This window comes from Lonchura striata, chromosome 1 (assembly GCF_046129695.1).
Source record: "Lonchura striata isolate bLonStr1 chromosome 1, bLonStr1.mat, whole genome shotgun sequence".
Classification (NCBI taxonomy): Eukaryota; Metazoa; Chordata; class Aves; order Passeriformes; family Estrildidae; genus Lonchura; species Lonchura striata.
Genome location: NC_134603.1, coordinates 126,559,469 through 126,587,118, shown reverse-complemented (window position 1 = coordinate 126,587,118; position 27,650 = coordinate 126,559,469). Strand labels below are relative to the sequence as shown.

Sequence of the window (27,650 nt, the reverse complement as noted above, 5' to 3'; positions counted from 1 at the left end):
GAGATAGGGTTCAAATACATTAAAAAAAAAAAAATGTACTGTTAAAAAGAAGGTATTTTTGTTCCTGGAAATAAGGAACAAAATGTTTAACTAAACATTGGTAAAAACTTTTTTGCACAATTAAGGAAAGGTGTATAAAATGTCAAATTCATCCAATCTCAAAATCAAGTGTGATGGCCAAGGGTGGGAGCCAAACACACATCAAGGTTTGCAATATTTGAAATTGCCAAAAAGTAAGATAACAGAACAATCAAGACCTTTTTCTCTTTCTGCAGCACCCAACAGAAAGTACGGTTATGTCCCCATTTCCTTTGGCTGCATATATACTTGCAGACACACCCAGACACACTTCAGATCTAATGTGAAACACGCTATTCTGTTCTTTAACAAGTTCTCATCACTGAGTCTTGAAATGTCAGCTAAATTCATATTTACATTTATTTCCAAGGAAACATCTGGTTTGCCCTAACTTTTTACAGGGTTTAATGTGAAGTCAGCATCATTCACAGATCAGGTCCTCTTCCCTTCAATGTCAGTGGGATTACATCCAGTGCCAATGTGAGATGTGATGTGTCTTCTATAACCCATTGAACCAGAAATTAAGCTGTAGTCAAGCCTGCTACTACAGCTGTTCCTGAGTCTATGCTCAGCTTCTCCTCCTTCCATTTCCTATGGGTATTGCTACCTAAAATCTACTCCCACAACGGTGTATAAAGTCTTTCTGATGTGTCTATCATAAAGTTATCAATTCACTTGGACACTTTTGATCCATTAATTTTTTTAACCCCAGTCATTTTTTGCCTCCTCCAAGTGCAATGAGAGAGCAAAGAATTAAAGGATGGTAGGCTAAGAACTGAGGGAAGTGGATGAAGATGAACAGGGAAGAGGTAGCCTGTGACTAAGCTCAGCTGTGATGAGAAATGCCTATCTCAGTGCAACCTGAATACAGCCCACTTCGTTCCTTTCCTCACCAAAACAAGCCTACATCAAACATAATAAAGTAAAGCCAAGAAGAACTGCAATCTAAACTAGATATCTAAACTACTAGAAAACTCTATCTTCCACATCATACCTGTCATTCCTAAATGGCAAAGGAATGTATAGTCATCCTAAAAAAATGTTTTATTCTTGTTCCACAAAAGCAGAGCCACTCCTATCCCCATAGTCAGAGCTGATTTTGCATTGCTACAAGGGAGTCCTGGAACTTCTTAAGAAGTTATCTTCTATATGCACAGACTCAATGTTCCCAATCTCATTTAGAGATGGACAACAAGAGTCAGGCTACCACAGGCTGTTCATTCCACATCAATTTCTTCTCCCAACAACAGGAGGAAGTGAAGAATAAAACTTGTGGTGTTTTCAGGCCATGCTGACTTGTGCCTGTAGGCAAATTCCACTGTAAGGAGTTTTAAATCAAACAAGTACACCAACAAGCAAAGAACTACTGAGGAGAGCAGTGATGGATAGGTTTCTTTCAGGTAACTCACTAAATCATAGGAACTGGCTGCTCCAGCAGATTTCAAGGAGTGATGCACTTCAGCACAGCGTAAATGGGTAGTTTCCTTTACAAACTTATTTCACTGCCCAGTAGAAAGAATGAAGGGTATCCCTCATTCATGGTCATTTCCAGGTAGGATTCAGGATGGTAGAAACTGCCTTCCTATACTTTGAAGGATGGAGCTCAAAGCATGTGCTTCCAAACTGGCTCAAACACTGTCCAAGAGTAAAAAAAAAAAAAAAAAAAAAAAAAAGAAAGAATAAGGTCCAGCAACACTACATTCTTGCACTATTCATCAATTAATCAGTGCTTCTATCATTCTATCAGCAGTGGGAGTTTGGGAGTTGATGGGAGTCCAGTTATGACTCTTATTAGTTCAGGATTTCATTCATAGCCTGCTGGAGAAGTCAAGTAAAGAGCTGGTAAAATAGAACCACATAGTCTCAAAGAACTTATTTTGAGCATCAAACACAACTGTAATTTCACAATGCACTTTAACAAAAATAGCATTATTATTTCCAGCAATGCTACTTGAAAAAGGCAAGTTGGACATTGGGGTTGAAAGAAGAGCATTACCTTCCAAAAATTTTCAGAAAAAGCATTTGAAGAAGTGACTTAATGGAGTAGTGTACAATACTATTTGCAAATGAGTGGTGCTAGCAATGGTTAAGGTTATAGCTGCAGTCTGCTCCTATGTCTGTGTAAATTTGGGATGAATATTGTCTCCGAAAAAGATTTATTTTCCAGGATGCTGTTTGGGTTTTTTTGCTTTTGTTTGTTTGTTTGTTTTGTTGGGTTTTTTTTTGTTTTGGTTTGGTTTGGTTTTTTTTAACCAAGGGATATTTTCAGATCGTATCAATTCTCACCACCTTGTCACATTTCTGTTCCACTTGTAATTTAAATAGGGGCTGAGATAGTTCTATGCCAGTACCATGTGTTCCTTCAGAGATTCCACCTCCACATCTGTTGTTCTGCATAAATCTATCTGCTAAATTATTGGCTGAAGTTCAACAGAGTCTATTCATTTCCCCAATTAAACTATCAGTTAACAATTTCCAATTGGTGACCTTGATGTGCCTTGTGGATAAAAAGCTCCAAAACTTTTTTCTGATCTGAGAAAAATGGGGGGAGCAGGAGCATGTGTGTACCCACATGAAACACTATTAATAATATTCCAGCTGTGAGTAGCCATACATTTGCAGACCACGGTGAACATATGAGCCTGTTAAAATTATATGCAGTTTTTACATACAACTAATGCCTGTTTCTTTATGGTAATACACCAGCCAATTAGTTGACATCCACAATTAATTCTTCTTTCTCTGTCACCTAGTTAGCATTGAATGAGGTTGGTGTGTACTTGAATTCTCATGTGATTCTTGATTGCATTGTAGAACATGATCAAAAGGCTCTGTTTGAATGTGAATGATTGTGTTGCTTGCTGTACTTGATGGCAATTTACTTAAATATGATACTCTGCAGGAGAACTTGTTCAAAGTAAAGTCACAACCAGCACTTTATTGTTTCCATGCACAGTATTTCAGAATATTGCCTCTTGAAAGCCTTCAAAAAAACCCACAAGAAGACAATGCCAAAAGGCAAAATTAAAGCACTGGTATGACCACAATCTTTATTATCAGTGTGGGGAAAAATGTATAAGCCTTAAATTAATCATGTGAATACCTAAAGGTTAATAATGAGCAGCCCCCTTGTCTGAGAGAGCACAGAGGTAATATCATTAATGGAAAATGTATTTGATAGCACAGATTCTCCCAGACCTGATACATTCCATGCACTAATCTCAACTGATCTCAGCATCCAAATCTTCTCACACCTGGTGACCTCCATGAAGACTTGCAGTCTGCAGACACAAGCCTTGGAATTCTTGTCGAACACCTGGCAAATTTACACTATTATGGTAATGAAGCTTCATGCAATTTTTATTGTCACAGCTAAGTGGCTGAAGCATAAGGACAAATATACTATAGAACATAAATGTTGTAAAATACTAGAGTTTTATTTACAAATTGTCAGTGTGGGAGAAAATTGTCAGTGTCTCCCACACTTTTCACTTCATTATCAGAATAATTTCCACTGCAAATAAAGTCACAGGCAAAATATTAGTTATAATATTCTACTGGTGTAGAATACACTGTGGTCACAGCATGACATTTGTCCCTAACTTGACTATTATAGGCCTAGAAAGACATATATATATATATATATATATATATGTCATTTAACAGCTTCTGCTGGTCCTAATAAGGAAGACAGTGGGTCTCAGTTCATATCAGCATTTCCTTTGCTATATCCATATTTTTTAAAAGAAGCGTTCTATCTAGTTGAGCATTTACTCCCATCTAGCAGTACAGTAAAGATGGTTACAGTTCAAGACCTCCAAAATCATCTCACTGTCTTTAGATGAACTTACCCAGTTCATCTAAACCACACAGTTCACTGGTGGTTTTAATCTTGAAAGGGGGAATATAAACAACTCTTATTATCAGATCCAGACTAGCTGGTTCTCTGAAACAGCTGTCTCAAGTACTTCATGGTGGTTCCCAATTTGGTTGTTTTCCTCCGGCTGACTGGCAAAGAAAGAAGATGCAAAGCACCACTTTGTTGCTGCCTCTCTCGTTGTTAGTAGAGGAGAAAAGCTGAAATGTGTAGCAGGACAGGACTGTGCTTCACCCTGCTCTAAATATAAAGTAGATTGAGCAAGGTAGTGGTCCTTCAGCATAAGAAGAGGAACACAGACCATTTACTCTTTTTCTTGTGGCACAACTCCTGAGGCAGAGCAATGCTGTGAAAGGTCTTGCTCAACAGTTCTGACTGGGGTTTGAACTATCAAAAAGAAAAAGTCTTTCCCAAGGGAAATTAGAAGACTAAATAAGAATTAAGGATGGAACTGTCATTACCATTTTGGACAGCTAAACAATAAGAACGTGAGTAAAACCCCTTTGGGTCAGCACTCTTTTGATGTCAGAGACATCTGTGAATCTGGCATATATGATGTCTTACACATCTTCAGCATCCACAGCTGTTATTAGAGATCCTAGAGGTAGACCACTCACTAGGATTCTGTTTACCAACACATTGTCCATGAGTTTGTCTAATTCTTTTGAAGCTAGTGATACGGTTTGCTTCCACAACTCCCTGTGCCAGCAGGGAGTTACAACACAAGTCAGGCTGTTGAGACAAAAATCTTTTGTGAAGCTGACAATTTCTCAGGTGAGAAGGGACCTTGAGCTTTTTTCCTCTTTTTAATAATAACCATCTGTCCTGTTAGAAGATGTGCTAAAAGATATCACCTGGTCAGGTGCTTCTTGTTGTCTGATAGTGGTGTTCAGCTGCTGAGAAAAGACAAGGGAGTGACATGAGCATGCAGGCAACCAAGATTTGTCTCCCACCCCCCTCACTAGAGACACCTATACCCTATGAGGTAAATTAAGGTTGGAGTATCAGATCAGAGTTTCAGCTTAAAGTCTCAGTTTCCTGGCTTTTTGTGGGTTTTAGGCAGACCCTTAATGTTACTTTAATGTAGGGGGTTTCTTGTGGTTTAATATTTCTAAAGTCAGTAAATTATTTCCAGCATATGTAAAAAAGACAAATTTCTCTTGTGGTTAGTGACCACAAAGCAAAACAAGAAACAGAAATACTCAAGAGTAGCATTCTGGAGAAGAGGTTATAGAGCTTTAAACTTCTCTTTTGATGTTGTGTGCAGAGAAAATGCAAAGCTCAGTACAGGGCTGATGAGTATTACTTTTACAAAACCTAATAACAAATAAATGCAACCTGTGTCCACCATCTCTGCAGATCAGTACAAAATGCTTTTTGTCTGCTGTGTTAGCAAACACTTTGAAACAATGTCCTCACTCTCTTATATTCATCCCCTGAAAATTTACTGCTGAATAATAAATGTATTCCAGCTTGTGAGGAGAGGTACCAAACTGCAAAGCATGAAGAAAATGTTGTATCAAATAATGGTTTATTTTTTCTAATGAATGATTATTCTTCATTAGCCTTTCCCATGGAGGGGAAAGAGAGGTGAGCTGATGTCTGAAATTGAAGTAGAATTGTTGCTGCAGTTGAATGGAGAGAAACTGTGAAGATCTAACAGATATTTTCCAGACAAAATCCATAAAGCTTAGGAAATCACAATATGTGTTGGTGGATAATAGCTAGATCCATTATCCCAGACCAGCCTCCTCCTGTAACTATTCTGACTGCAAAGTTTGAAAGCACTGGTTGCAGACCTTGTGGGACAGATGACCACACAGGCATGAGCACTCCTGGCCTGTGGAGCCCCTGCTCCAGCAGTGCTGTGCCCCAGTGCCTGCCCTGCACCCCACACAAAGCAGGGGGATATTTCCCCTCAGGTCCCCTAGGCCTGGCCCACTTAGGGCAGGTGGGCTTGGCAAACCTCCCACCCATATCTCTAAGCCAGGCTTGTGCAATGAAAAGAAACTATCATTGGTTCACCATAGCCTCAGGGAAGAGCTGAGAATAGCAAAGTTTCTGTTTACTTACTTGTGAACATTTGAGTAAAAAAATTAAGTGCTGAGAAAACAAGATTTTTTCAAGAAGTAAGATCTTTTGACAGTACTGACAGTCAGATATACTGGGGATTGTTCATATTAGCTTTGCTCTCAGCACCATTTAAAAACTCTGGTTGCATCACTGACAGGATGAATCCATGAGTGCCAAGAATGCTGGCAGACACATTGCAAGGCCACTCACAATCATCTTCAAAAGGTCACGGAGATCAGGAGAGGTGCCTGAGGATTGGAAGGAGGTCTTCCAAAAGGGCAAGAAGGAGAACCTAGGGAGCTACTACCATCCAGACAGCCCCATGTCCATCACTGGAAAGGTGAAGACGCACCTTGTTCTGGAGGACATCTCTATCCACATGGATAGCATGAAAGTGATCAGGATAGTCAGCAAGAACTCACCAAAGGTAAATCATGCTTGTCCAACCTGATTGCCTCCTACAATGAAGCAACTGCCTGCATGGATTGAGGGAAGGGCAGAGGACGCTGCCTAGCTTGATTTCAGCAAGGCTTTTGACATTGCCTCTGACAGCACCCTCATCGGGAGTGTGGACTGGATAAATGGACTGTGACATGGCTGGAAACTGGCTGAAGGGCAGATCCCAGAGGGTTGTGATCAGTAGAGCAGGGTCTGGCTGGAGACTTGTCACTGGTTGTGTCCCCCAAGGCTCAATACTGGGCCCAGTACTGCTGAACTTCTTCATTAATGACTTGGATGAAGGGCTTGGTGCGACTCTGCAGCAAGGTCGCTGAGGACACAAACTGCAGGAGCAGAAATTAATTTGTCTTTCTCACAATATTTTCAGTGTAGTTTCTGGAATAGTATGAGAGGGAATGCTAGTTTAATGACATCTTCAGGAGCAGTTTTGTGGGCTACTCACTACAGAAATGTTACCATAAATTAAAGGAGATATAAGAATGGAGGAATAAATTGGTTGCACTGTTCTCACATACATTCAGCTGGAGCTGAAAGAAATAAAATTATGTTGTGTATTAGAGGATGAAGAAGGCTACACCTTGCCTTGAGATTGTGATTCTTCTTAACACAGCTGTGCTTGGCCCTTACAGTGGCAATGACAAGAAGAGGTTTTAAACAGAAAAAAGTGGCCAAAGTCTCAAATAAACACCAGGCCTTATCTCTCAGCTACAGCATTTGCGAGGGATGTTCTTTTGTTAATACAGCTGGGAAATCTACAGTCTGCACTGTAAAACACTATATTTGATAATGCTGAAAAACATTCATGCTAGAAAGTTACTTAGATGTTATTTCAATTAATTCTTCAAGATTTCCCAAGAGAAACTGCTAAATTGATTAGAATTAACAATTAATTTAAAGTTAATTTCATGGACAATTAACTCTAGTAACTAACAGGCCATATTCTTCTTTTGCTGGAAAAAAATTAAAAAGGTCAGTCTCTCTTGCTACATCATGGTTTGGAAAAATTATTCATGCCATGCTATGACAGGAAGACATTATTACTGATGATGTGTGGCACAAAATTGGCTTAACAAATCACATTCCGCTTTGTGAATCTCTTTTTTTCCTGTTACATTGGAATTCTGTTCCTTGTCAAAAGCCTACCATTCCTTGCAGATATTAATACCGCTCTTCTTAAACAAGAATTATGACTGGCAGCTGTGAGATCCAAGCTTATGGTGAGTAACTCCTTACTTCTGTAACAGCTCCATTTGCTAAATGAGAATAAAAGGGCCAATGCTTGACCCAGTAAACATAGCATTCAGCTTGACTGTTTCCATAAAAATCTAGGCATGAAAGTCCATATTTTCTTGGAAGTAATAGGTTATGTTTAATTTACAAGCAATACAAATGAAGATAACCTTAATAGAGTCTTAAGAGACTGAAATAGGTTTTGTCTTGAGAGAAAATATATAATTAAATATTGCAGATTTTAAGGCAACATGTTTACTATTGCTAATATAATATTAATAGAGAGGTATCCAGTTTTCGAAATGTCTATATAATAATTGGAAATAAAAGACAAATATTCAGAACAGCAGTTACACTCTTCTTCATGGTCTTTGAACATCTATTAAGACTTCCTGGTTTAAATCATGTTCATACATTACATCAGTGGGATTACAAGCAAATGTAAATTTAAAGGTATATGTATTCCATACAGATGTAATGATATGCAGTTAAATAATAGGGAATTTATAATGCTAATTAGCTAATATTGAGCTCAGGAATGAAATACATTGTACTTAGGTAACCTCCATTTGGTATCCTCAGATATTAAGAGGTTCATGGAGTAATTCCTCCTGTAAAGTGGGCGAGTATTAATAATCTCCAAGAACTTTCTTGGATTCTGCAGGAAGTACAGGACACAACTTTGAAAAAGCTTTTTTTTTCCCTGACTGTCACTGTTTTCTCTGCCATTACAGGGCACAAAACATGCATAACCTTATATAAGTGGTATACACTGACATTAATCTGGCACATCTACATTACTTAGTGATGTACATTAATAACGTAAAATGTCAAAAATTAATACAAATAAATCTTTTGAACCATATCCTGCCATTAATTTGGAGTGGAGGAAAGGAAGGGATTAATAATACATAAGGGGAAAAAACTGCAGGGAAAACAAAAGGAGTTAATTTTTTTAACCTGATGAAGCTCCTGTAAAACCAAAATTTTCTAGTTGCCCTGCCTCCAGCTGCATAAGTGTCCATGGAACAAAAAGCTGATAACAAATTAGTAGTAGCCAATGTTCTTTCTAGATAGACATCACTGTTCAAACACTTGCTATTCATGTCCTGTGAATACTAGAGGCAGGTGGTGTATTTAGACAAAAAGAAAAACACCCTGTATTTTTTACCCTCATTTGACCCAAATCTAGCTCTGATTCAGAACTGGGTTTTTTTTTTTTTTCAGAACTTTGGTTCATGAGCTGTTCTGCATTGAGTTTAAGGAAAAAAGGAAAACAGAAAAATATTTTTTTTACATATAAAGGCAGGTATAAATCTTTCTGAAGAAAATTGACTGGTGACCTAAGAGTTGGTGAGATCAACAAAGGACATTAATAAAAAATGAGCATTTGAATATAGGACTGCATTTGAGTTAGATAGACACACAGAGTGTAAATTAAATGTATATTGGTTTAGGTACCCTATACAGTTGTAGATACCTTACATACTTATTCTCCTTAATTAAAACAATGAAAGTGACAGCACAGAAGTGTGATTTTATTTCCATAGAATCTGATATATAACACCTGAAACAGTGATGTCATGTTTAAAACTGTCCCTCCCTAGATTTAAATTGAAGTCAAGTCATGCTAGGAGTTGTGTGTGACAATAATAGAGAGGCCTTTTCAAAGTATGCCATTTCAGTCTTCTACCTGTGCCAGATTAAATTTCCCTTTATCTAAGAGCTAGTTTGGGATATGCTAAAATAACACAGTGATAGCCTGGGTCATTGCTCCAAAAACTAAATTAAAGGACTCCCACAGAGTTGATCGTGCTAGATAAGGCCATATAAGGAGTGCTCCTCTGCATGACTTTGCTAATGATTGATATATTAAAGCTATCTTTATCTTTAAAATTGGGGATGTCCCATCTGTTACTCCAGAAAAATATTTGGGATTTTTTTCTCTTTTCCAATATTTGCATATTCAAGTGGCGATAATTCATTTCACACAAGAAACTTAACAATAGAAACATTCTTTTTTGTTTGACATGAAAAAAAAAAAGGAAGATAAATACATGTTTTTCCCTGCACATAAATCTTTAAGGCCACTTTATCATTATGTGACATGCAGGTAATAACCTCCTTGATCACCAATCTACTATGTGCTAGTTTTAGAAACTATTAATTGACTAGAATTAATCACAGTTTTGAGGGGTTATGTTGCCTTTGTGGGGGCATTGTCTTGACCAGGAAATGTGAAAGTATGATGTTGAGCTTTTTCCCAATGCCAAGATACAGTAACATATTATTGGTGTTGTGAGTGCTCCTATATGCTTCAGAAATAATTAAATTTTTATTGACTTTTTTTGGCCTGATCCTAAACGTGAATATCCTTCAAATGCTAAACATGTGATACCTTTGGAGTTTGGGGAAGCTTCTTTCCACTCCAAAGAAAATATGGATGCAGCCGGACTAAGGCAATCCTAGTCTCTTGATATGGCTGGCAACAAAGGACAGGAGAGAGAAGCAAGGTTCTTTAAAAAAGCTGCCAGTCTTACATATATCAATTTTCTGTTGAGGTTCTGACTAGGATTCAAAGAAAGAGAAACAGTTATGCACAAAAAAATTAAAAGATGGATAGATTTATTTATCATCTGGAGGAAGCAGACACACTTGTAAATTGAAACAATGTGAATGCAAGCAGAGGGGTCTATTTTCTTCTCCTTATTAACCTCATTAACACAGACAGCAAGTATTATCTAAGAATTTTCACTAGACACATCTAAGTCTGTATACAGGAAAAATTCTTAAAACTTTCCTTCCTTCCTTCCTTCCTTCCTTCCTTCCTTCCTTCCTTCCTTCCTTCCTTCCCTTCCATTCCTTCCCTCTCTTCCCTCCCTTCCCTTCCTTCCCTCCCTCACTCCACCTCACTTTCTCTCTCATTGTTTTTTATTCCATATGGTATAATTTGATCACAGCAATGAAGAATCTTATAAAATCAGTCTTGTTAGGTGATATTGACATTCCAGAGAGGAAGTGATCAGATGACAGCAGTTGTTGCAATGCTAACACTAACATGATGGTAGTTCTTTCCCCAACTAGTCCTAGCCAAGATCAACAATTTCTTTTGCTGATGCATTTAGTTTGAGAGGAGGGGCTATTTCAGTTTCAGATGAAAACTGTCTCTTATTGAAATCAAACATCTGAGTCCACCTGCCAAGAAATGCAGGGAAGAAGTCAACACCCAGTGAATTTTGATCTATTTTTGTTTTTATTTCCTGCTGTTCATGAGAACCAGGAATGCAGATCAAACTCCACCATCCATCGAGAGGCATGTGTTTGCAAGGCTTCCGCTACTTTTTGGAGAATACCCATCCCCTTGCAGCTTTTGGCCAAACCTTTTGTTCTCTTTGGGCCTTGGGTAATTTATCTATGACTCATCTCTGGCAAGGGAATCCCAGGCTTGTTGGAGTAGCCTGGGAGAGTTCATAGTGATTTATGGACTCTGAAGATGAATGCCCCCTGTTTTCCTGTCTCAAATTCTCACTCCATATATGCCCTCTGTTCAGTGAAATCTCTGAACGCCTTGTATTAAAAGGAGTTTCAGAGTCTCTTGATGATTCAGTTGGTAAAATGACAAACAGGGCAGAGAAAGGTTTGCAAGCTGGCTGAAGTCCAAATTAAGGCAATCTGAAGAAACGATGTGGTGAGAGAAAAGGTGACATGCATTCCTCTGGAGGGATAGGACAGGTTCAGTGTTGCATGTCAGTGGATAGCTTGGATGCTGGAAGGATACTGTAGAAACCATTCAAACCTGGCAAATCTCATAAAAAGTTTCTTACTGGGCTTGTCTGCCACCTTATTACCCCAGAGCAGCTGTTTTAAAGAGCAGGCATAAAGTCACTCCAGCTATTGCAAGCACATTTTCTGCAAGGTGAAAGGTTTGGCATCTGGAAGTGTCAGAAAGGAGCCTCTTGCCATAAATCACACCAGAAAGCACTCAAATTTGACAAGTGCCTTGAGAGCACTTATATGTTCACCCCTAAATTCCAGTATCAAAGAGCAGCCCTTCAGCCCTATTGTAGACTCCTACATGAGACCACATCTGACATAAGACGATGCACTAGTGGCGAGTTGAAAGGCAGGAGTATCCTTGACACCTGAGGATTGTGCTCACAGACAAGGGCTGGCACACACTGGGCTGCATGAATTCCCAGTGCTCTGCTCCAAGAATGAAGAGGCTTTGCCTTCATTTAGATGCAAAATCCTTTTCCCTTCTCCTTTCCCCCCTCGACCTCTCCCTTTCACTGCCCAGGTCCTAGCAGTGGAGTCAGTTGAGAGCAGAGCCAGGATCTCCTCTATATGAGCTCTCTGCTCTAGACTCAGGGCCATCCAGGGCTGAGGCCAGCAGAGATAATAACACATCTCATACTTCTTTCTTAAGGGTAAGGGAAATATTTTTTGTCACTATTTCCTCAGAATCTAGCATTTTTTTCTCTAATCAGAAAGGAAAATACTGTTGAACCTCTGCTCCTGGGATAGTCACCAATGGTCATTAACTCCTTCCATATATTTTTTTTTCTTACTGAAATGCTTCTATAAATAAACAAACCTCCATAAAACAGCAGGAAAAATCCACTCCCGGTGAGACTCCATGGAGGCAGTGTGAGAGGATGACAGTGTCTGAAAGGTGGGGATAAGAAACTGCCCCCTGCTTGCTCACACAGACAGCTGTCTCTGCCCAGTTCACTTCTCCTGGTGATTTATGAAGCCCTTTGATCAGAATCGAGTTTTAATTGCCTGAACTGCAGAATCTGACACGTGCTTCATCAAGTCAAAGGTAGAGCCTCTTCCTGATGCCCTGCTCTTCTCTTCTTTTTCATGGATCTAAGCCCTGTAGGATTTTAGGAATCTACCCAATCCCTAACTCAATCTTTCAAAAAGTCATTGGCTCAGAAATTGACAGAGGAAGAGAAAGAATGAGAGAAAGAGAAAAAGAGAAAGAGAAAGAGAAAGAGAAAGAGAAAGAGAAAGAGAAAGAGAAAGAGAAAGAGAAAGAGAAAGAGAAAGAGAAAGAGAAAGAGAAAGAGAAAGAGAAAGAGAAAGAGAAAGAGAAAGAGAAAGAGAAAGAGAAAGAAAGAGAAAGGAAGAAAGAGAGAAAAAGAGAGAAAGAGAGAAAGAGAGAGAGAAAGAGAGAAAGAAAAAGAGAGAAAGAAAGAAAGAAAGAAAGAAAGAAAGAAAGAAAGAAAGAAAGAAAGAAAGAAAGAAAGAAAGAAAGAAAGAAAGAAAGAAAGAAAGAAGGAAAGAAAGAAAAAGAAAGAAAGGAGAAAGAAAGAAAGAAAGAAAGAAAGAAAGAAAGAAAGAAAGAAAGAAAGAAAGAAAGAAAGAAAGAAAGAAAGAAAGAAAGAAAGAAAGTTAGTTTTCTGTCTTAAATACCCTCAAGTACACCAATCCATCCATCCCAAGGTCTCAAGGGGAAGAAGGGGAAAACCCAAACCCTCTGGTCAAGTGCTTTGGGGAGCCCTGCCATCCGGCACGGGCCTCGGGAAAGCCCACCCGGGGGGCACAGATGTTGGGGGGTCCCTCCCGGTGGGATCGGACCCTGGGGAAACCTCCGTGCACCGGAGCACCCCGTCCAGCAGAGCTGGGTCCCCTGCAGGGGCTGGGTGCCCACCCCGAGCCGGGCCATCTCTGGGGGAGCAGGTATCATGTTACTGCTGGGCAGGCAGAAGAAAGGCGAGTGTCAGGCACTGTCACGTATCATTAGTAGTGTTTCTCCCCATTAAAGCCATGCCTTTGAGCAAAGGGGTTTCTTTCATGTTCTCCCCCAGCAATACCCTGACAGAACTCCTAAAACTCAGGAATTTTCCAAATCAAAGACTTAATCATTATTCTTCTGTCCATTTCCTCCCCCTCTGCCACACACACTACACCCCAAACTGCTTTAACTGTCATTATTCCCAGTACAGATGCTTGTTTAAATTCTTGATTTAAGCTGGAGGACATTTAATAGCTGACTGGATTAAATATTGCAGACTCGAGCCCAAAACCTCTTTGAAAATACAGGTCGAGGAACTATGTCTAAATTTGCTGGATGAAAACTGATCTATGATATATGTTTTAAGTTCAGATCTGAGGACGGGGAGAAGGGGGGAAGAAAGTCTGTTCTGGATCTGGTTTATATTGGTGTAAAAACCTTGAAGTTGAAAGGTGTTTCAGGATGCTTAGAGAGAGAGAAAGACAGTGAGAGGAAGGAAGGAAGGAAGGAAGGAAGGAAGGAAGGAAGGAAGGAAGGAAGGAAGGAAGGAAGGAAGGAAGGAAGGAAGGAAGGAAGGAAGGAAGGAAGAAAGAAAGAAAGAAAGAAAGAAAGAAAGAAAGAAAGAAAGAAAGAAAGAAAGAAAGAAAGAAAGAAAGAAAGAAAGAAAGAAAGAAAGAAAGAAAGAAAGAAAGAAAGAAAGAAAGAAAGAAAGAAAGAGAAAGAATCTTCTTCATCAATTAGTTAATATTTCTTCATGGGAAATGGATATATTTTCCCTTGCAAATAATTAAATATGAAGCACTGCAAAGCACTTTGAAAGTGAAGAGGTTCCGTGGAGGAATTAGCTGCCTGTTTGAAATTAACACTAATTTGGCTCTTACATCAACACTCCCCTCATAGACAGCGTCTCACTCAGTCACTAAACATGTTTGATAGCTCTATGGTTCAGAAGCGTGTGTGTGTGTGTGTGTGTGTGTGTGTGTGTGTTTTTATGTGGCTGTGTCTGTGTCCAGAATTTATACATTTTCACGCACAAAGGAAAGATTTACTCCTTTTCAAATTCTAACACAAACGTAAAAGACATTTTCCTTTTGTTTTCTAAATTGCATTAAAAATACAATACAAATTAGCGTTTGCTGAAAATCATGAGATCAGCTGACTATTCTGAGTCTGTCATTTATAGTATTAATAGATAAGAAATGAATGGGGGGGGGGAAGGGGGGGAAGGACTCCACTCCTTTAAAATAAAAGATCTCCTTTATTTGAAAAAGCTTTAAACATTTTTTCAAAATCATGTGATTGGGACTCAAAGGCAATAAATCTAGATAAAGAATCCCTAGGGATTTTTAGACTGATGCTATCTATTATGGATAGCACCTCAGTCTATTTATCTGCGTTTTATACTCCTGCATTGTCATTCTAAAAGCTAATGTGCTTGATGTCATCCTTTCTGCCGTCGAAAATATTTGCATAAAAAGAAAAATAATGACTGAATAATTTCTGTCTAGCAAAATTCAGTGAAAACTCGTCTATTACTTAATAGGGGTACCTATTATAAAAGCCTCCACCGCAGTTCAAAATTAATATGTCAAATCTACTTGTAGAAACAGATGTGCAGAAATAGGAAAGACATATCGAAATGGTCTGTGAATGAAACATAGGCAGGCTGTTTGCAAGACAGCCCTCGGCCTGCCTCTGGCTCCAGCGGGAGTCTTGCCCTTGGCCATTCCTGACCCGCTGGGCTGGCACAGGGAACACCTTCCGCCCCACCACCTGCCAGCGCGCCCCGCACCGGTAACCGCGGCCACCGGGGCTCTAGCAGAGATTTTACATTAAAATACCAGAAGACCTTCCGGAAAACAGCAATAACCGTACAAAAGGAAAAATCCCAGCCCGGAACGGGCTGGCATCTACGGAGGGATAGGCTGCGCGTACTACAAACGCCGAACGGACAGCTTCTAATTTCCTGGAGAGCCGTGGCTCTGCCGCTCTCCTGAGCCGGGGCCGGGCCGGGCCGGGCCGGGCCGGGCCGGGCAGGGCAGGGCAGGGCAGGGCAGGACAGAGGGTCCTTCGGCCACGGACCCCGCTCCCAGGGGCCGGGAGCACCGGCAGAGCCGGGCAGAGCCGGGCAGAGCCGGGCAGAGCCGGGCAGAGCTCTTCGCCACCTTCGGCCCGCCTTCGCCACGCCCGAAGCGCTGGGGGCTGCCAGCCCGGGCTTTCCTCCGCGCTCTCAGGAGCTCCTGCCCACCTTCACACAGAAGGCAATTGATTAGTTTCAGTTTCTCCTCCCAGGAGAGATCCGATACTTTCCCCGGGATCAAACGGACCCGAGAATAAAGGAGGGGGTCAACCGGCGGGAAAGAAAGAATGAGAAAAAAGAGAAAGAGAGAGAGAAAGAAAGAGAAAAAGAACAAGCGCAAGAGATGGAGAGGCAGAAGATAAAAATAAAGAAAAAAAGGAAGGAAGGAAGGAAGGAAGGAAGGAAGGAAGGAAGGAAGGAAGGAAGGAAGGAAGGAAGGAAGGAAGGAAGGAAGGAAGGAAGGAAGGAAGGAAGGAAGGAAGGAAGGAAGGAAGGAAGGAAGGAAGGAAGGAAGGAAGGAAGGAAGGAAAAACTTGTTTCGCACACTGGAAGAGAATTGCAAGCTTGGACAGGACGGCTGCTCTTTTTTTCCCCACAAACAAATAGAAATCAGTTTTAGTAGAACTTACATACTGCACATTTATCTGCAAATACACACGTGTAGAAAAACGAGGAATGATTTATGCTTGAATTTCTGTGAGCCTTTCTCTTCCCAGTGTTTACAAGGCGGGGCTCCATTTGCAAGTTGTACATCTGTTCACTTCACGTGACATTTTCATAAAAGCTTTAACATCTGGTCAAAATAAACCTCCTTCAGGTACCTGCTTAACTTTTCACATGTCAAAATCCCTTCCCCTCTGAAGCCCTCCTTTCCTCCACGGCTGCAGTCGCGTGTATTGCTCCTTTCTTGACTGCTTGTTTAATGACTCTGCATCTGCCCGAAAAGAACAAAGCAACCCTAATCATGAGGGGGCGACCCCGACCCTTCCCAAGAGCATCCTTCCTCATGTCGCCCCCTCCCACCTCCAGATTTCCCTGCATTAGGAGGGCAGAACGGGTCTTCTTCCCACCGCAGTATTTCGCTTTGGGATTTCTGCAGCCCAGCAAACAGGATTTTCACCCCATCCCTCCCCCCACCCCCCACCCCAAGCGAATCCAGAGTCTGGCTTGGGCTAATATTTTGCACGAATGCTATAATACTCTCAAAGTGAAATGATCAGCATCTAATCGTCCCAAACCACTTCCGTTATTGTTTCTGCCGTTATTAATCCCTCCCGATGTAGACCTTTGTAGCCGTCTTTACCCCATGGTGGTTCGTCTGAATTATTTTGGAGTAAAGTACTAATTTTCTTGCCCGTGTCTATACAGTGAATAAGAGAATTTTTGTAAAGTTTCTGCAAATGTAACGTCACCTCTTTATGAAAAGAGTGCGGAGGTGTCCGCTAACCAAGACAAGACGACTACGTAGATAGAACAATGTAAGTGTTCTCGAGCGGGCGGAGGAGACAAGGAATTTCTACGAGAATGGACAGCTCTTTCTCCGTTCTGAATATTTAATTTTGTTTTGCGTTTTATTTCGAATTTCAAAACGGGTGTTACCATCATCGTTAAGTTTCCGCAGCTTTATTGTTCTTGCTCTGTAAAACCGTTGTAAGCCTCCCGCAATGTCGATCATTTGGTCCTTATAAATGGCTGGCTTGTTTGCTTTAAAAAAGAAAAGGGAGACTTTTCTACAAGTGATTTTAACCTGCTCCACCTTCAAGTGACCTGCCAAATGCTCCTTCTTACTTTATAGACATCTGGGAATTCCATACATGCCTTAAACTCCAATTACACACCTTCTTCAAAGGACACGTGCTTTGATTTGCCAAGAACATTAAGTGGACTGAAGTCGAAAGAAGCTGGTGCAGAAGTTAATGTAAAATACATCCTGTGCCATGTTTACTGCGGGCAGGTTATGTGTGCAGCAAATAAAATAAGTCCTGATGGGATGTGGATGAGTGCGCCTCTTTTTATTCTTTTGCTTTAGCCTCCCGGATCCCTTTACGGGGTGGATTGGATTTGCCGTCACCACCACCACCACCCGCTTCCCAAAGATGCTAATTTATGGCGGGAGTGCTCTCGCCCTCCCGGCGGGTCTGCTGCCTGCCGGAGCGGGCAGGTGAAGGCAGAGCCGTGTGAACCGGGCTGATGCAGCCACCGAGAGCGACTGCGGGAGCACCGGCTCCGGCAGCTGAGCCCGTTCCCGGGAGTCGCCGAGCCCCGCGGCGGCTCGCCCCGGGAGGCAGGTGCCCGAGCTTCCGCCGCCGCCGCAGGTGAGTCCCTCTCCCCCTGCGCTTTTCTGTGACTTTTGTGCCCCCGCCTTCTCCCTCCGTTCCCCCCCACATCCCCACGGCGCGTTTGTTTGTTTTTCTTAAAATTACAGATGCAGGGAAAACCGCCTGACATCATGGGAGCGGGACAAGAGCGCACTTTGAAGGGCTCCTGGGCAGGACTTCAAGTGAAATCATACGCCGGGGAGGAATCCGATACCGGCTTGGAGAAAGCAGCGGGGCGGCCCCTGCCAAACCCAGGAATGCGCGAGGGCCCGCGGCCGGCGCCCCCCGCCCGCCGCCCCGCAGGAGGCGCAGCGCCGGCACCGCCGCTCCGCGCCCCGCCAGCTCCGCCGGGGCCGCGCGGGCCCGCGCCGCTTAGCTTGCGGATAAGCGGGACAGATTGATGCCTCTGAGAAAACAGCGAAATCAATCAGGATTTGCAATGGCAGAGTTAATTTTCCGATTGCAAGAGTGTTTAAAATTCCCAGAAGGCAAATTAATATACATATTATTTCATTTTCCCTTCAGTAAGGCTGTCGCTGACTTAATCGTTTTTTGCTCTAGCCCGGGGAGCACCAGGCATCTGCAGTCCCCAGTTTCAGCGAAGGAAAGGGTAGGCCCTGAGTTTTAAAACAGATTTATCTCTTTTTAATGATTTTTTTTTTTTTTTATGAGACAGAGGTAGCGGTTGTCAGCCGGGAAAGAGCATTGGCTGAGTGGCTGCTGCCCAGGAATGCTGCCGCGCCGGCAGGAACTCGCTCAGAGGGACATAGAAGAGAGAAGGGAAGACCTGCTGGTGGCAGGAGCCTCACGGATAGGAATTGGGGATTTTTCTCACTCGGGTGTTCAGCTTGCTGGAAAGGTGTTGCAGCGGCTGGCCCAGAGGCTTCTGCCGGTTGCAAAAGAGCCAGTCAGCTTTGAGCCCATCAAGCAGGGCCTCTCCCGAATTCTGAGGCCGAGCACGGTGTGATTCGTGGCTTTTACAGTGCACTTGATTCTTCCTTGATGTTTCGCAGGAATCCCCTTCCACAAAACACGCCTTTTCTTCAGCATCGAGCATCTTGTCTGGTTGGTTATTTTTTTTCATTCCCGGAACCTGTTTTCTACCTAAATGCGAGGAGTTTTCCCCACCTTTCCTCCCAAGGGGGATTTCTCCCCCAAAAGGAACAACCGAAACGTTCTATAACCTCCCAAATCCCCTTAGCTCCACTGCCAAAGCTGCGCCTGCTCCCCGTGCCTCTCGCCTTCGCTGCAGCCGAGGTAATGCGGGCAGACATTACCTGCTCCTCGGCAGCCGACCGCATCGGAGCCGGGTGTTCGGAGTCGCTGAGAGGGCAGCCGCGGGTGCCAGGGTGCCGGGGAAAGGCAGCGACCCTTCGGGAGCTCGCAGCGGCTTCCCCTCCTCTCCATCATTGAGATCTGCGACCACCAGGGCCGTCATCTAATTTTCAAGTGCTTGCTAATCCGTCAGTGCAAACAAGCACTGCGAACTCTCTACAGTAAACATTGCGCGCTGGTTTAAAATATGCCCGATATGATTTCATAATAGTGCTGTGTGGGTAATACACGGCAATATGGGGATGTGGAAACAAATACAGGAAATAAAGTCAACTCATGGGCTATGCAAACAGGCTTTGTCTTGAAAAAGTACCCCATCCCATTTACCATAGACACTGGGCGGCAGAGTCCCTGTCTCCACGGAGGGCACTGCTCACCTCCCAGGGCGGCAGCGGTCCCCGCGCACCCGCGCACCTTTCGCGGCCGCGGAGGGGCAGGAGGCGCCGCTCCCCGCTCACTGCCCGGCTGCCAAGCTCTGGGAGATAAGCAAGTGACAGCAGAGACCCAGTCAGCTGTCCGGTTATAAGGGCTGAAGTTTGGTTTGAGTTGTTATGTTTTCTGGCTTTTTTTTACAACTTCCTTCTCACCTTCCTTCCAAGCCCTTAGATCTGCAGATTCCCTCTTTTTTTTTTTTGCAGCTCGAGTTCTCGCCGCATACTAGGACCCCGCGGAAAGTATGGTGAAAAGAAAGAGAGACAATATGCGCTCTACACGTAGAAAGGGAGAAGAGAGTGGGTTAGAATATCCCTCCGTGCTTTGCACAACGAAAATGCGATCACTAGTGTATATATATAATATAAAACCCTAGAGAGCAGAGCAGTCAAACATCACTTCCACCGGAAAACCCCACTCGCTAGGCACTTCCCTATTTCAATCTCACTTTCTTTTGCTTTCCCTTTGGATGGACGAATCTCTGTTTAAAACCGATGCCACTTTCTCAGGGATATCAGCAAAAGTACCTGCACCGGGGGCTGGGGAACGGGCCCGCTCCTGCCTTACATCTGAGGGCAAAGCACGAAGGCAGGGATAGAGCTCTGCTGTGCAAACTCCGCTCCCTGCGCAACTCCGCCGTGCCTGGCGTGAAGATTAAAGGGGGAGAGGGAGAGAAAGAGAGAAGAGACAATACCTTCCTCTGCAGATGCAGTGAGTTTCGGCACAAAATAATAAAGCTGTCTCAATAAATAACGTGCCTGTGTCTGTCAGTAGCTAGTTTATTTGCGTTTTTCCGCCTGGTTTGTTTATACTAGTGCCCCCTCTCTCTTGGGTGTCTTTACAGCTCAACAAGCAGGTATTTATCTACAGTTCTAACCCGGAGTTTTCAGAGAGACCAAACTTTCAGGTTATTAAAATTTCAATCATATTTTATTTATTGCAGAAAAATAATATACAATGATATTTACAAAACAATCATAAAAATAGGAATGCATTTAGACACCGGATCTATTTGCATTTTAACATGGGTCATCAATAAATAAATAAAATGTTTATTTTTTTCTCAGAGGAAAAATAATAATAATAAAAAAGTTAGGAACCGGGTATATAACAGCTTGATCCCAGCTTATTCCCCCCTAAAAAATTAAAAAAAAAAATAAAAAAAGGTTTTCATCTCTACAGGGATATTTTTGGTTGGCTGCTTGGTTTCATTCAACAATGAAGAAAGTCCACAATAATGTATTTTCTTTCATCAGTGGCTCATAAGCACGACCTCTAGGGAATGCATGCATGCAAAAAAAAAAAAAAAAAAAAAAAAGGGCAAACAGAAAAAAAAAGTTCAATTCCAACATTCTTCGTCAAAATTAAAAAAAAAAAAAATCGAACGATTCAGACTTCTATCAGAATGTAGAGATGTGTGGATTGTACCGACGCCCAGAGGGTAGTCACTGTCCAAAGCCCTTCTCTCTTTCTCTTTCCTTAAGTGCTCCCCACGCCCTGCTTTGAATTTGGATTTTACTCTTGTAATTTCCAAGAAATCCTTGGTACATTTTTTGGTTAGAAAATATTTTTAAAATCGTATCCAACTTCAGAGTCTCTAGATTGTCCATTCTCTCCTTCTGTGGGAACAATGTCATCTGCAAAAACCCAGAAAGGGCGGAAAACTCGTTACTGAAACGAAAGTTACACAAATATCTACCTACACCTCTCTGTCTCTGGAAATAACGCGTATCGGGCAGGAATGGAGAAGGGAGAAGGGAGAACTCGCCGCGCGGGCGGTGCGGTGGCCGAGTGACACCCCAGCCGGCGGTCCCCGGTGTCAGGGCCGAGGAAAGGGACTGCTGGGGTGGTAGGAAACCCTCATCGGGCAGCACAACGGGAGGACATCACTTCAAAATACGAGCAGCACCAGCAGCACCAGCAGTGGCGGCAGCAGGAGCCGTCCCAGCAGCCCTGCCGGCTCCGCAGCGTTTGGTGAAGAAGAGACCTCAGGCCGGCCCCATCTGGCTGGGGCACACCCGCGCGGCCGCCGCGTCCCGCCCGCAGCCCACCCCGCCGGCAGCGCCCGGCCACGCGTGGGCCCCGCGGGGCTCGGGGCGCACCTCGGGCCGCGCAGGAGGAGGGACAGGCCGGAGTGGGAGAGGCACCTCCGGCCGCCCCGCTCTCCGGCTGCTCCGGGAAGCCAGGCCCCTCCGGGCGGGGTGCGGGCCCTCTCGCCCCACGGCCACGCGTGCTCAGCTCACGGCGCGGCCGGCGGCCTCTCGCCTCCCTCCCCCCTTTCTTCCCGCCGGTTTCGGGGTCCCTGTCTTACCTAGGGCTCCTGCCGGGGGGATGCGGGTGGGGGACGCCGCCTGCTAGTGCGATGCGGACATGGACCAGGCGCCCTCCATTCTCCACACCGAGAAGGCGTAGCTGAGCCGCTCGTGGGCCACATAGCTGCAGCTTGCCATCTTGGAGTCCAGCTCGTCGCTCTGTAAGACCTGGTAGAGGAAGTCGATGTACCTGGCCGCCAGCTTGAGGGTCTGGATCTTGCTCAGCTTGTCCGAAGGCAGCGTGGGGATGATCTTCCGCAGGGCGGCGAAGGCTTCGTTCAGCGACTGCGTGCGCTGCCGCTCCCGCACGTTGGCCATGACCCGCTGGGTCTGCAGCTCCTCGTAGGACTGGGGGCTGCCGCCGCCGCTGCTGCTTCCGCCGCCCCCGCCGCCCCCGCCCGCCCCGCACTTCTTGCCCCGCTTGCCTTGGGCCGGGCTGCAGGGCTCGTCCGCGGCCCCGACGGCGCCGCCGGCGCTGCGGCGGCTGGAGCGGCGCTTGCGCCCCCCTCTCTTGTTGTTGGGCAGCTGCTGCCGGTCCGGCTCCTCTTCGCTGTTGCTCAAGCTGTCGTCGGCGGGGGAGACTGGAGAGTTTGACTCGTCCTGCTGCATCATCTCTGGGGGGAGACGCGAGAAGCGGGCCGGGAGGGGGGGGAGGGCAGGGAGAAGAGGGGGGCACCTAACCCGCCAGCTCCCCCTTGATCGGCTGCTTCGCTGGCCTGCGAGAAGGAGGAGGGAAGGAAGGAGGGAGGACCTCACTTTGGGGGGAGGGGGGATGGCATCAGGATCCAAGAGGAAAAAAATAAAAAGGCCAACCAAAAAAAAAATATCCCTCCCGATCCCTCCTTGGAGCCCCTTCGAGGTGTCTGGGATTGGGAGAAAGTTGAAGACTTGGAGGTTCTTATAGCTCCTGCTGGCGGAAAGTTTGGGGGCAGCAGTGTCATTGGCCTGACGTGGAGAGGAGGGACTTTTGCTGAGTTTTATAGGAAAGTTTCCGCTTCCCCCCCTCCACGCCCTCCCCCAATTATTTTTTTTCAAGCCATTCACAAGTGATCTGGCTTCCCCACAGGCATTCACATACATCTCTACCCCAACCTCTTTCTCCGTTTCCCTCTCCGTGGTTTCTCTCTCAAACTCCTTCGGTTAGCGCTCGGCTTTGGGGTGGTGCTGAGGGCCGGGCCGGGAGGTTTTGGGGATGCCCAACACCCCGTGCGCTGCTGCGGGAGGGTCAGCGAGCCGCTCAGAGCCTGTGCTGGGGCAGCCGCCCCGAGCGGCCGGGGTAAGCCTGCACCTCTCGGGCTTTCTTCGCCGCAGCGGACACGGCTTGTAGCAAAAAGGAGGAAAAGGGAATTACCCGCGGCGCAGCATCAAGGCGCATCCTAATTTTGACCCGCTTTAGCACACGCCGCACTTCCCAATCACTGAGCGCCCTGGGATCTGACTAGCGGAGTGAGTCGCACATTTCTGGGCTTGGGGAGGGGTGATGGCATAGCCTCGTCCTGCCAAGCTGAAGGACTAAGCTCGGAGAAAGCCATCTTCAGAGGTGGAAGCAGCTGGGAAACCAAGTATTGGTTCGTATATGCATAAGCACCAGTCCCTGAGCTCGGCTTAAGAGCAACCGGGAGGATCCGCGTCACCAACCGGCACACCGGGAGACGGGAGGGTATACAGACCCTCTTTGCCCACACTCATTGTGTCCTGAGCACTCACTTCAGTCCGTCCTCCCACAAGGCACCCGAATCCGGCACTTCCTGGGAAAAGAGATTATTTATTTTAATTTCTCTTCTATGTCTGCAGCCAAAGCTGTTTCTTCCCATCCCCCGCCTTTGTGCCTCCTTCCCCGCTCTCTGGCAGCACAGAGCAGGTGGTGTGTCTTTTAAACAACAGCTCAGATTCAAACGGGGAGCGCCTGGGAGGGAAAGCTAGAAATTGCCATCCATCAGTAAACGGGGCGAAGTTCTCTCTGCTCCCTGCGTGGGGACCGCGCTCCTCTGCTGCCGGCCTGGCAGCCACCGCCCGGACGGGCACGGTGCGGAGCGGAGCTGGCAGCGCCGGCAGCGCAGAGCTCCCCGGCTTGTTTGAGGTGTGAGGGCGGACAGGGAAAACGGAATGGCAGAGGAGCGATAAATCCCAGGCATGAAATAAAACAAGGCTCGTGGAAGAGCGCTGACATCTTCTCCGGGGAACAGAGTCGTCTCTCTCCTCTACCTGAGGACTGACTCCCTTTCCTCCGAGCAGAGGCGTCTCATCCCGGGAGCTGGCAGGGGCCAGGACCCTGCTTGGCCGCCGCCGAGGGGCAGCTGCCCGCCCACGGCCCTGGCCCCGGCCCCGCCGCAGCGCCGTCCGGCACCCGCCGCCGCCGGAGCTGTCCCAGCGCTTCTCCGTTCGCTGCCCCTCTCGGCGAGGTCTCCTTCTTGGATTTCCATCCCGGGGTGCGAGCACATAGCAGTCTGCCCAAAACCTTCTCTTTTGGCAAACAGCTGGAAAAAGGACCGGGGAGAAAACAGGGACCGCCTTAGCCGGCAAGGGAAGGCACGCCGCACGCAGACCCACAGTGAGCCTGCACGGCTTTCTCGGCTTTCGGCTTGTCCCTGCTGTGTCAGGCCTCTTCATTCAGCTTAACACTAAGAGCTTCAGGGGTTCTCTTGTGTTGGCAGCAGCTGCTGATCCCAAGGTAAGAATAGCTGGCTCTCCTTTCACCTCCCTTTCACCAATAATTTTGTCTGTACCCAGAGCCTCACTGCTCCTCGGGAGTGTTGAGCAGTGTCATTACAGAATCAATGTTGGAAACAGTAGTGATGAGCATCTGTAGGTGGCTCTAGGGGCCTTCCTTCCTTCCTTCCTTCCTTCCTTCCTTCCTTCCTTCCTTCCTGCCTGCCTGCCTGCCTGCCTGCCTGCTTTCCTATCCACCTTCCTTCCCTCATTCTTCTTATAAGAAAAATAAAAATCACAGGGCAAAACCAAACCTGGATAGCTATTACCTTGCTGGGAACAGGATGCTGCCTGAAAGGAGGGAGGGGCAGCACATCCTGAGCTGATTTGGCAAGATGCACAACTTGTCTGGGTAACCTGAACTTCGAATGGGATGCAGGACATCACCTGCTTGTCATGGGGCGGGAGGAGGGTGTGTGGAGCAGGGTGTATGGAGAAGTCAAGGACAGATGGGGAAGTAGTGTTACATGGTTTATAACAATTGAAAACATGGAGAAATGTAGGAATGGAGTTGAAAGAGGAGTAGTTTACCATAGTAGATGGCTGGGCTTAGTGTTAGCTACTCTTTGTGTAAACTGCAGCAAAAGAAACCAGCAGTGTTTAGCAGGACTCATGTGGTTCTACCTGTGACCTGCACACTGCTGCATAAACCAGGACAACCCTCCCTGCCTCACCCCTTCCATCATCTTCATTTTGGGTTTTGGTTTAACTCTGACTCCCAAATTATGGGCTCAGGAGCAAAGGCATATATATAAGCCTATGATGTTACTGCTAAGATTCACACAGGAGTGCAGGGTCCAGAGAAGCTGTGGTGGCAATGATCTGTCCTGAGGGACTTGGGCTGGGCTGGGCTGGCTGTGGGAGTCTTCCTGGATCCCCCAGGCCTGCTGGCAGGCAGCAAACCTGCCTAGTGCTGGAGTGTGTGGAGCTGTGTTGGGAGGAGGGTGGATGTTTCAGAGAGCCATGTCTGGGGGTCTGTGTGAGAGAGAAAGGCATACTGGTGTGTTTATATGTGGGGATGTGTTTGTGTGTGCATGCATGTACTGTTGATCTTTTTCAGTGTGAGCACATGTCAGAAGGGAAGGGGAGTGAAGTCTGAGCAGAGATTAAAGAAAATAAATTAAATTCTGGTTTATTTTGAAATCTACAATTCTGATGAGGATTGAGGTGAAGCCCTTGCATTTCACACTAAAATAATAATTGTATTTTAGTTATGCAGTGTTAAACCATCTGTTTTGAACCTCAGCTAAGGTAGTTCTTCAGACCACTTTAGAGCATGGGATAAAGGACATCATGTCCTGTTTTTCTCTATGCATAGGCTTGGCTTAGGTAAGAACTCTCCTGACGCCACGGGCAGAATTTCAACCCTGTTTCATTCTTTGGCAGTAGCAAGGAAAACTGCAAACAGGTCCAGGACCTTTCTAGAGATACTTCCAGGTCCATTCTTGCAAGCTTCCCTGGGCCTCAGCTCAGGAAAATATATGTCATGGAACACTCTTGCATGGAACACTGGCAGGACCCAGAACATTCCAGCATTTTGTCACCTCTGCAGAAAGGTACAACCCTGGTAAAGCAGCCATCTAGATTGCAGGTATGGCTGTGAACACAGAGCTAAATAAATTACAAACTCCTGGTAGGAAGAAATGAAGAGTAAGTTGGTCTATGATGATCACTGTAGTCATGGTGGATCACAGAGAATTAGCTGTAAAGGGATGGCCCAACCTTGATGCCAACCCTTCTGTAGGCACCATTAACTGTTGAGACACTCACAGGATGGGACAAGCAATATCTGCCTTAACCAGGCAGAAACATCATGATTTTGTGGGGAGTAGGTCAAAAGGTTGATTCTTTACTTGATTTCAAAGAGTGAATGAATGAATGAAAGGCCGAATTTTGTCTTCCCATTTATAAATCAGTGCAGAACTTTAAGAACTAGTGCACTCAAGATCTAGTGGTTGTAACTACAATGTTGCCCCTCATCAATGTGTTAAACAGATTGTGCATACGCACAAATTACAGTTGGATTGCAGTAAGGCTGTTCTGTATTCCCCATACAGCAAGCACATACACATGTAATTTAGGTCACAAAGGCTGCTCACTGTGGTAAAACTCACTGCTCCGATTCCTTGGAACAGTGAGCAATGTCTTACATTGCATGCCTAGAGACAGCCTGCCTGCATGTTTTTGATGCTGAAACCTTCAGTTGGGTGTTTTCTCAGAGGTTTTACCTTTATGTTGCAAAGACCATGGAAATCAATCAAAGTTTCCCTGCTAGTTTCCGTGGCCAGGTATACTATATATAGAATCCTATGGATTCTAGGTGAAAGCCTGGTCAGGACCATACCCCTTCAAAAGGGATGAGAGCGCATCTGGCAACTTTGCCCACGAGAGTTTATGCTGTCATTTGCTCCGTGTAGAAAGCACACTGGGAAGCAGGCTGACAACTCTCCCTGTGCCCTGGTACAAATTTCTGCTCAGCAGCAGCAAACGGGCAGAATGAATATATAGTGTATGAGAGCGGGACCCAGTTCTCCTCTTCTTTCACCTTTTTTCCTTCCTATCACCGCGGCAGCTCATACAACCAAGGACGCGGAAAAGCTGACAAGCATCTCCCGTCATTCGTCCTCCCTACCTGGGCCCGGCGTGGGTGGGCGCGGCTGCGCTCTGCCGGCGGGGCTGGGGCTGGGGCGGCTCAGCGGGGCCGGGCCGGGCTGTGCGGCCGGCGGCCACCGGAGGGCACGATTCCCCCCCGGACACCGGAGGGCACGATTCCCCCCCGGACACCGGAGGGCACGATTCCCCCCCGGACACCGGAGGGCACGATTCCACTCCGGCCCCCGGAGGGCACGATTCCCCGCCGGCCCCCGGAGGGCACGATTCCCCGCCGAACACCGGAGGGCACGATTCCCCGCCGGCCCCCGGAGGGCACGATTCCCCTCCGGACACCGGAGGGCACGATTCCCCGCCGGCCCCGCCGCCCTCCCGGGCGGGTCGCTGCCGCCTCGGA

At 45.6% G+C, this 27,650-nt stretch overlaps 1 protein-coding gene across 1 annotated transcript; it reads right to left on the bottom strand.

Moving 5' to 3' along the window:
- Positions 1 to 21,976: 21,976 nt before the first annotated feature.
- TWIST1 (twist family bHLH transcription factor 1) lies at positions 21,977 to 22,546 on the bottom strand. The gene has a single exon (XM_021538054.3). The coding sequence runs from the start codon at positions 22,544 to 22,546 to the stop codon at positions 21,977 to 21,979; it is 570 nt and encodes a 189-aa protein (XP_021393729.1).
- Positions 22,547 to 27,650: the final 5,104 nt, after the last annotated feature.

What these genes read in the sequence shown, in the direction of transcription:
- TWIST1 (XM_021538054.3), bottom strand. Translation starts at nt 22,546, where the DNA reads ATGATGCAGCAGGACGAGTCAAACTCTCCAGTCTCCCCCGCCGACGAC.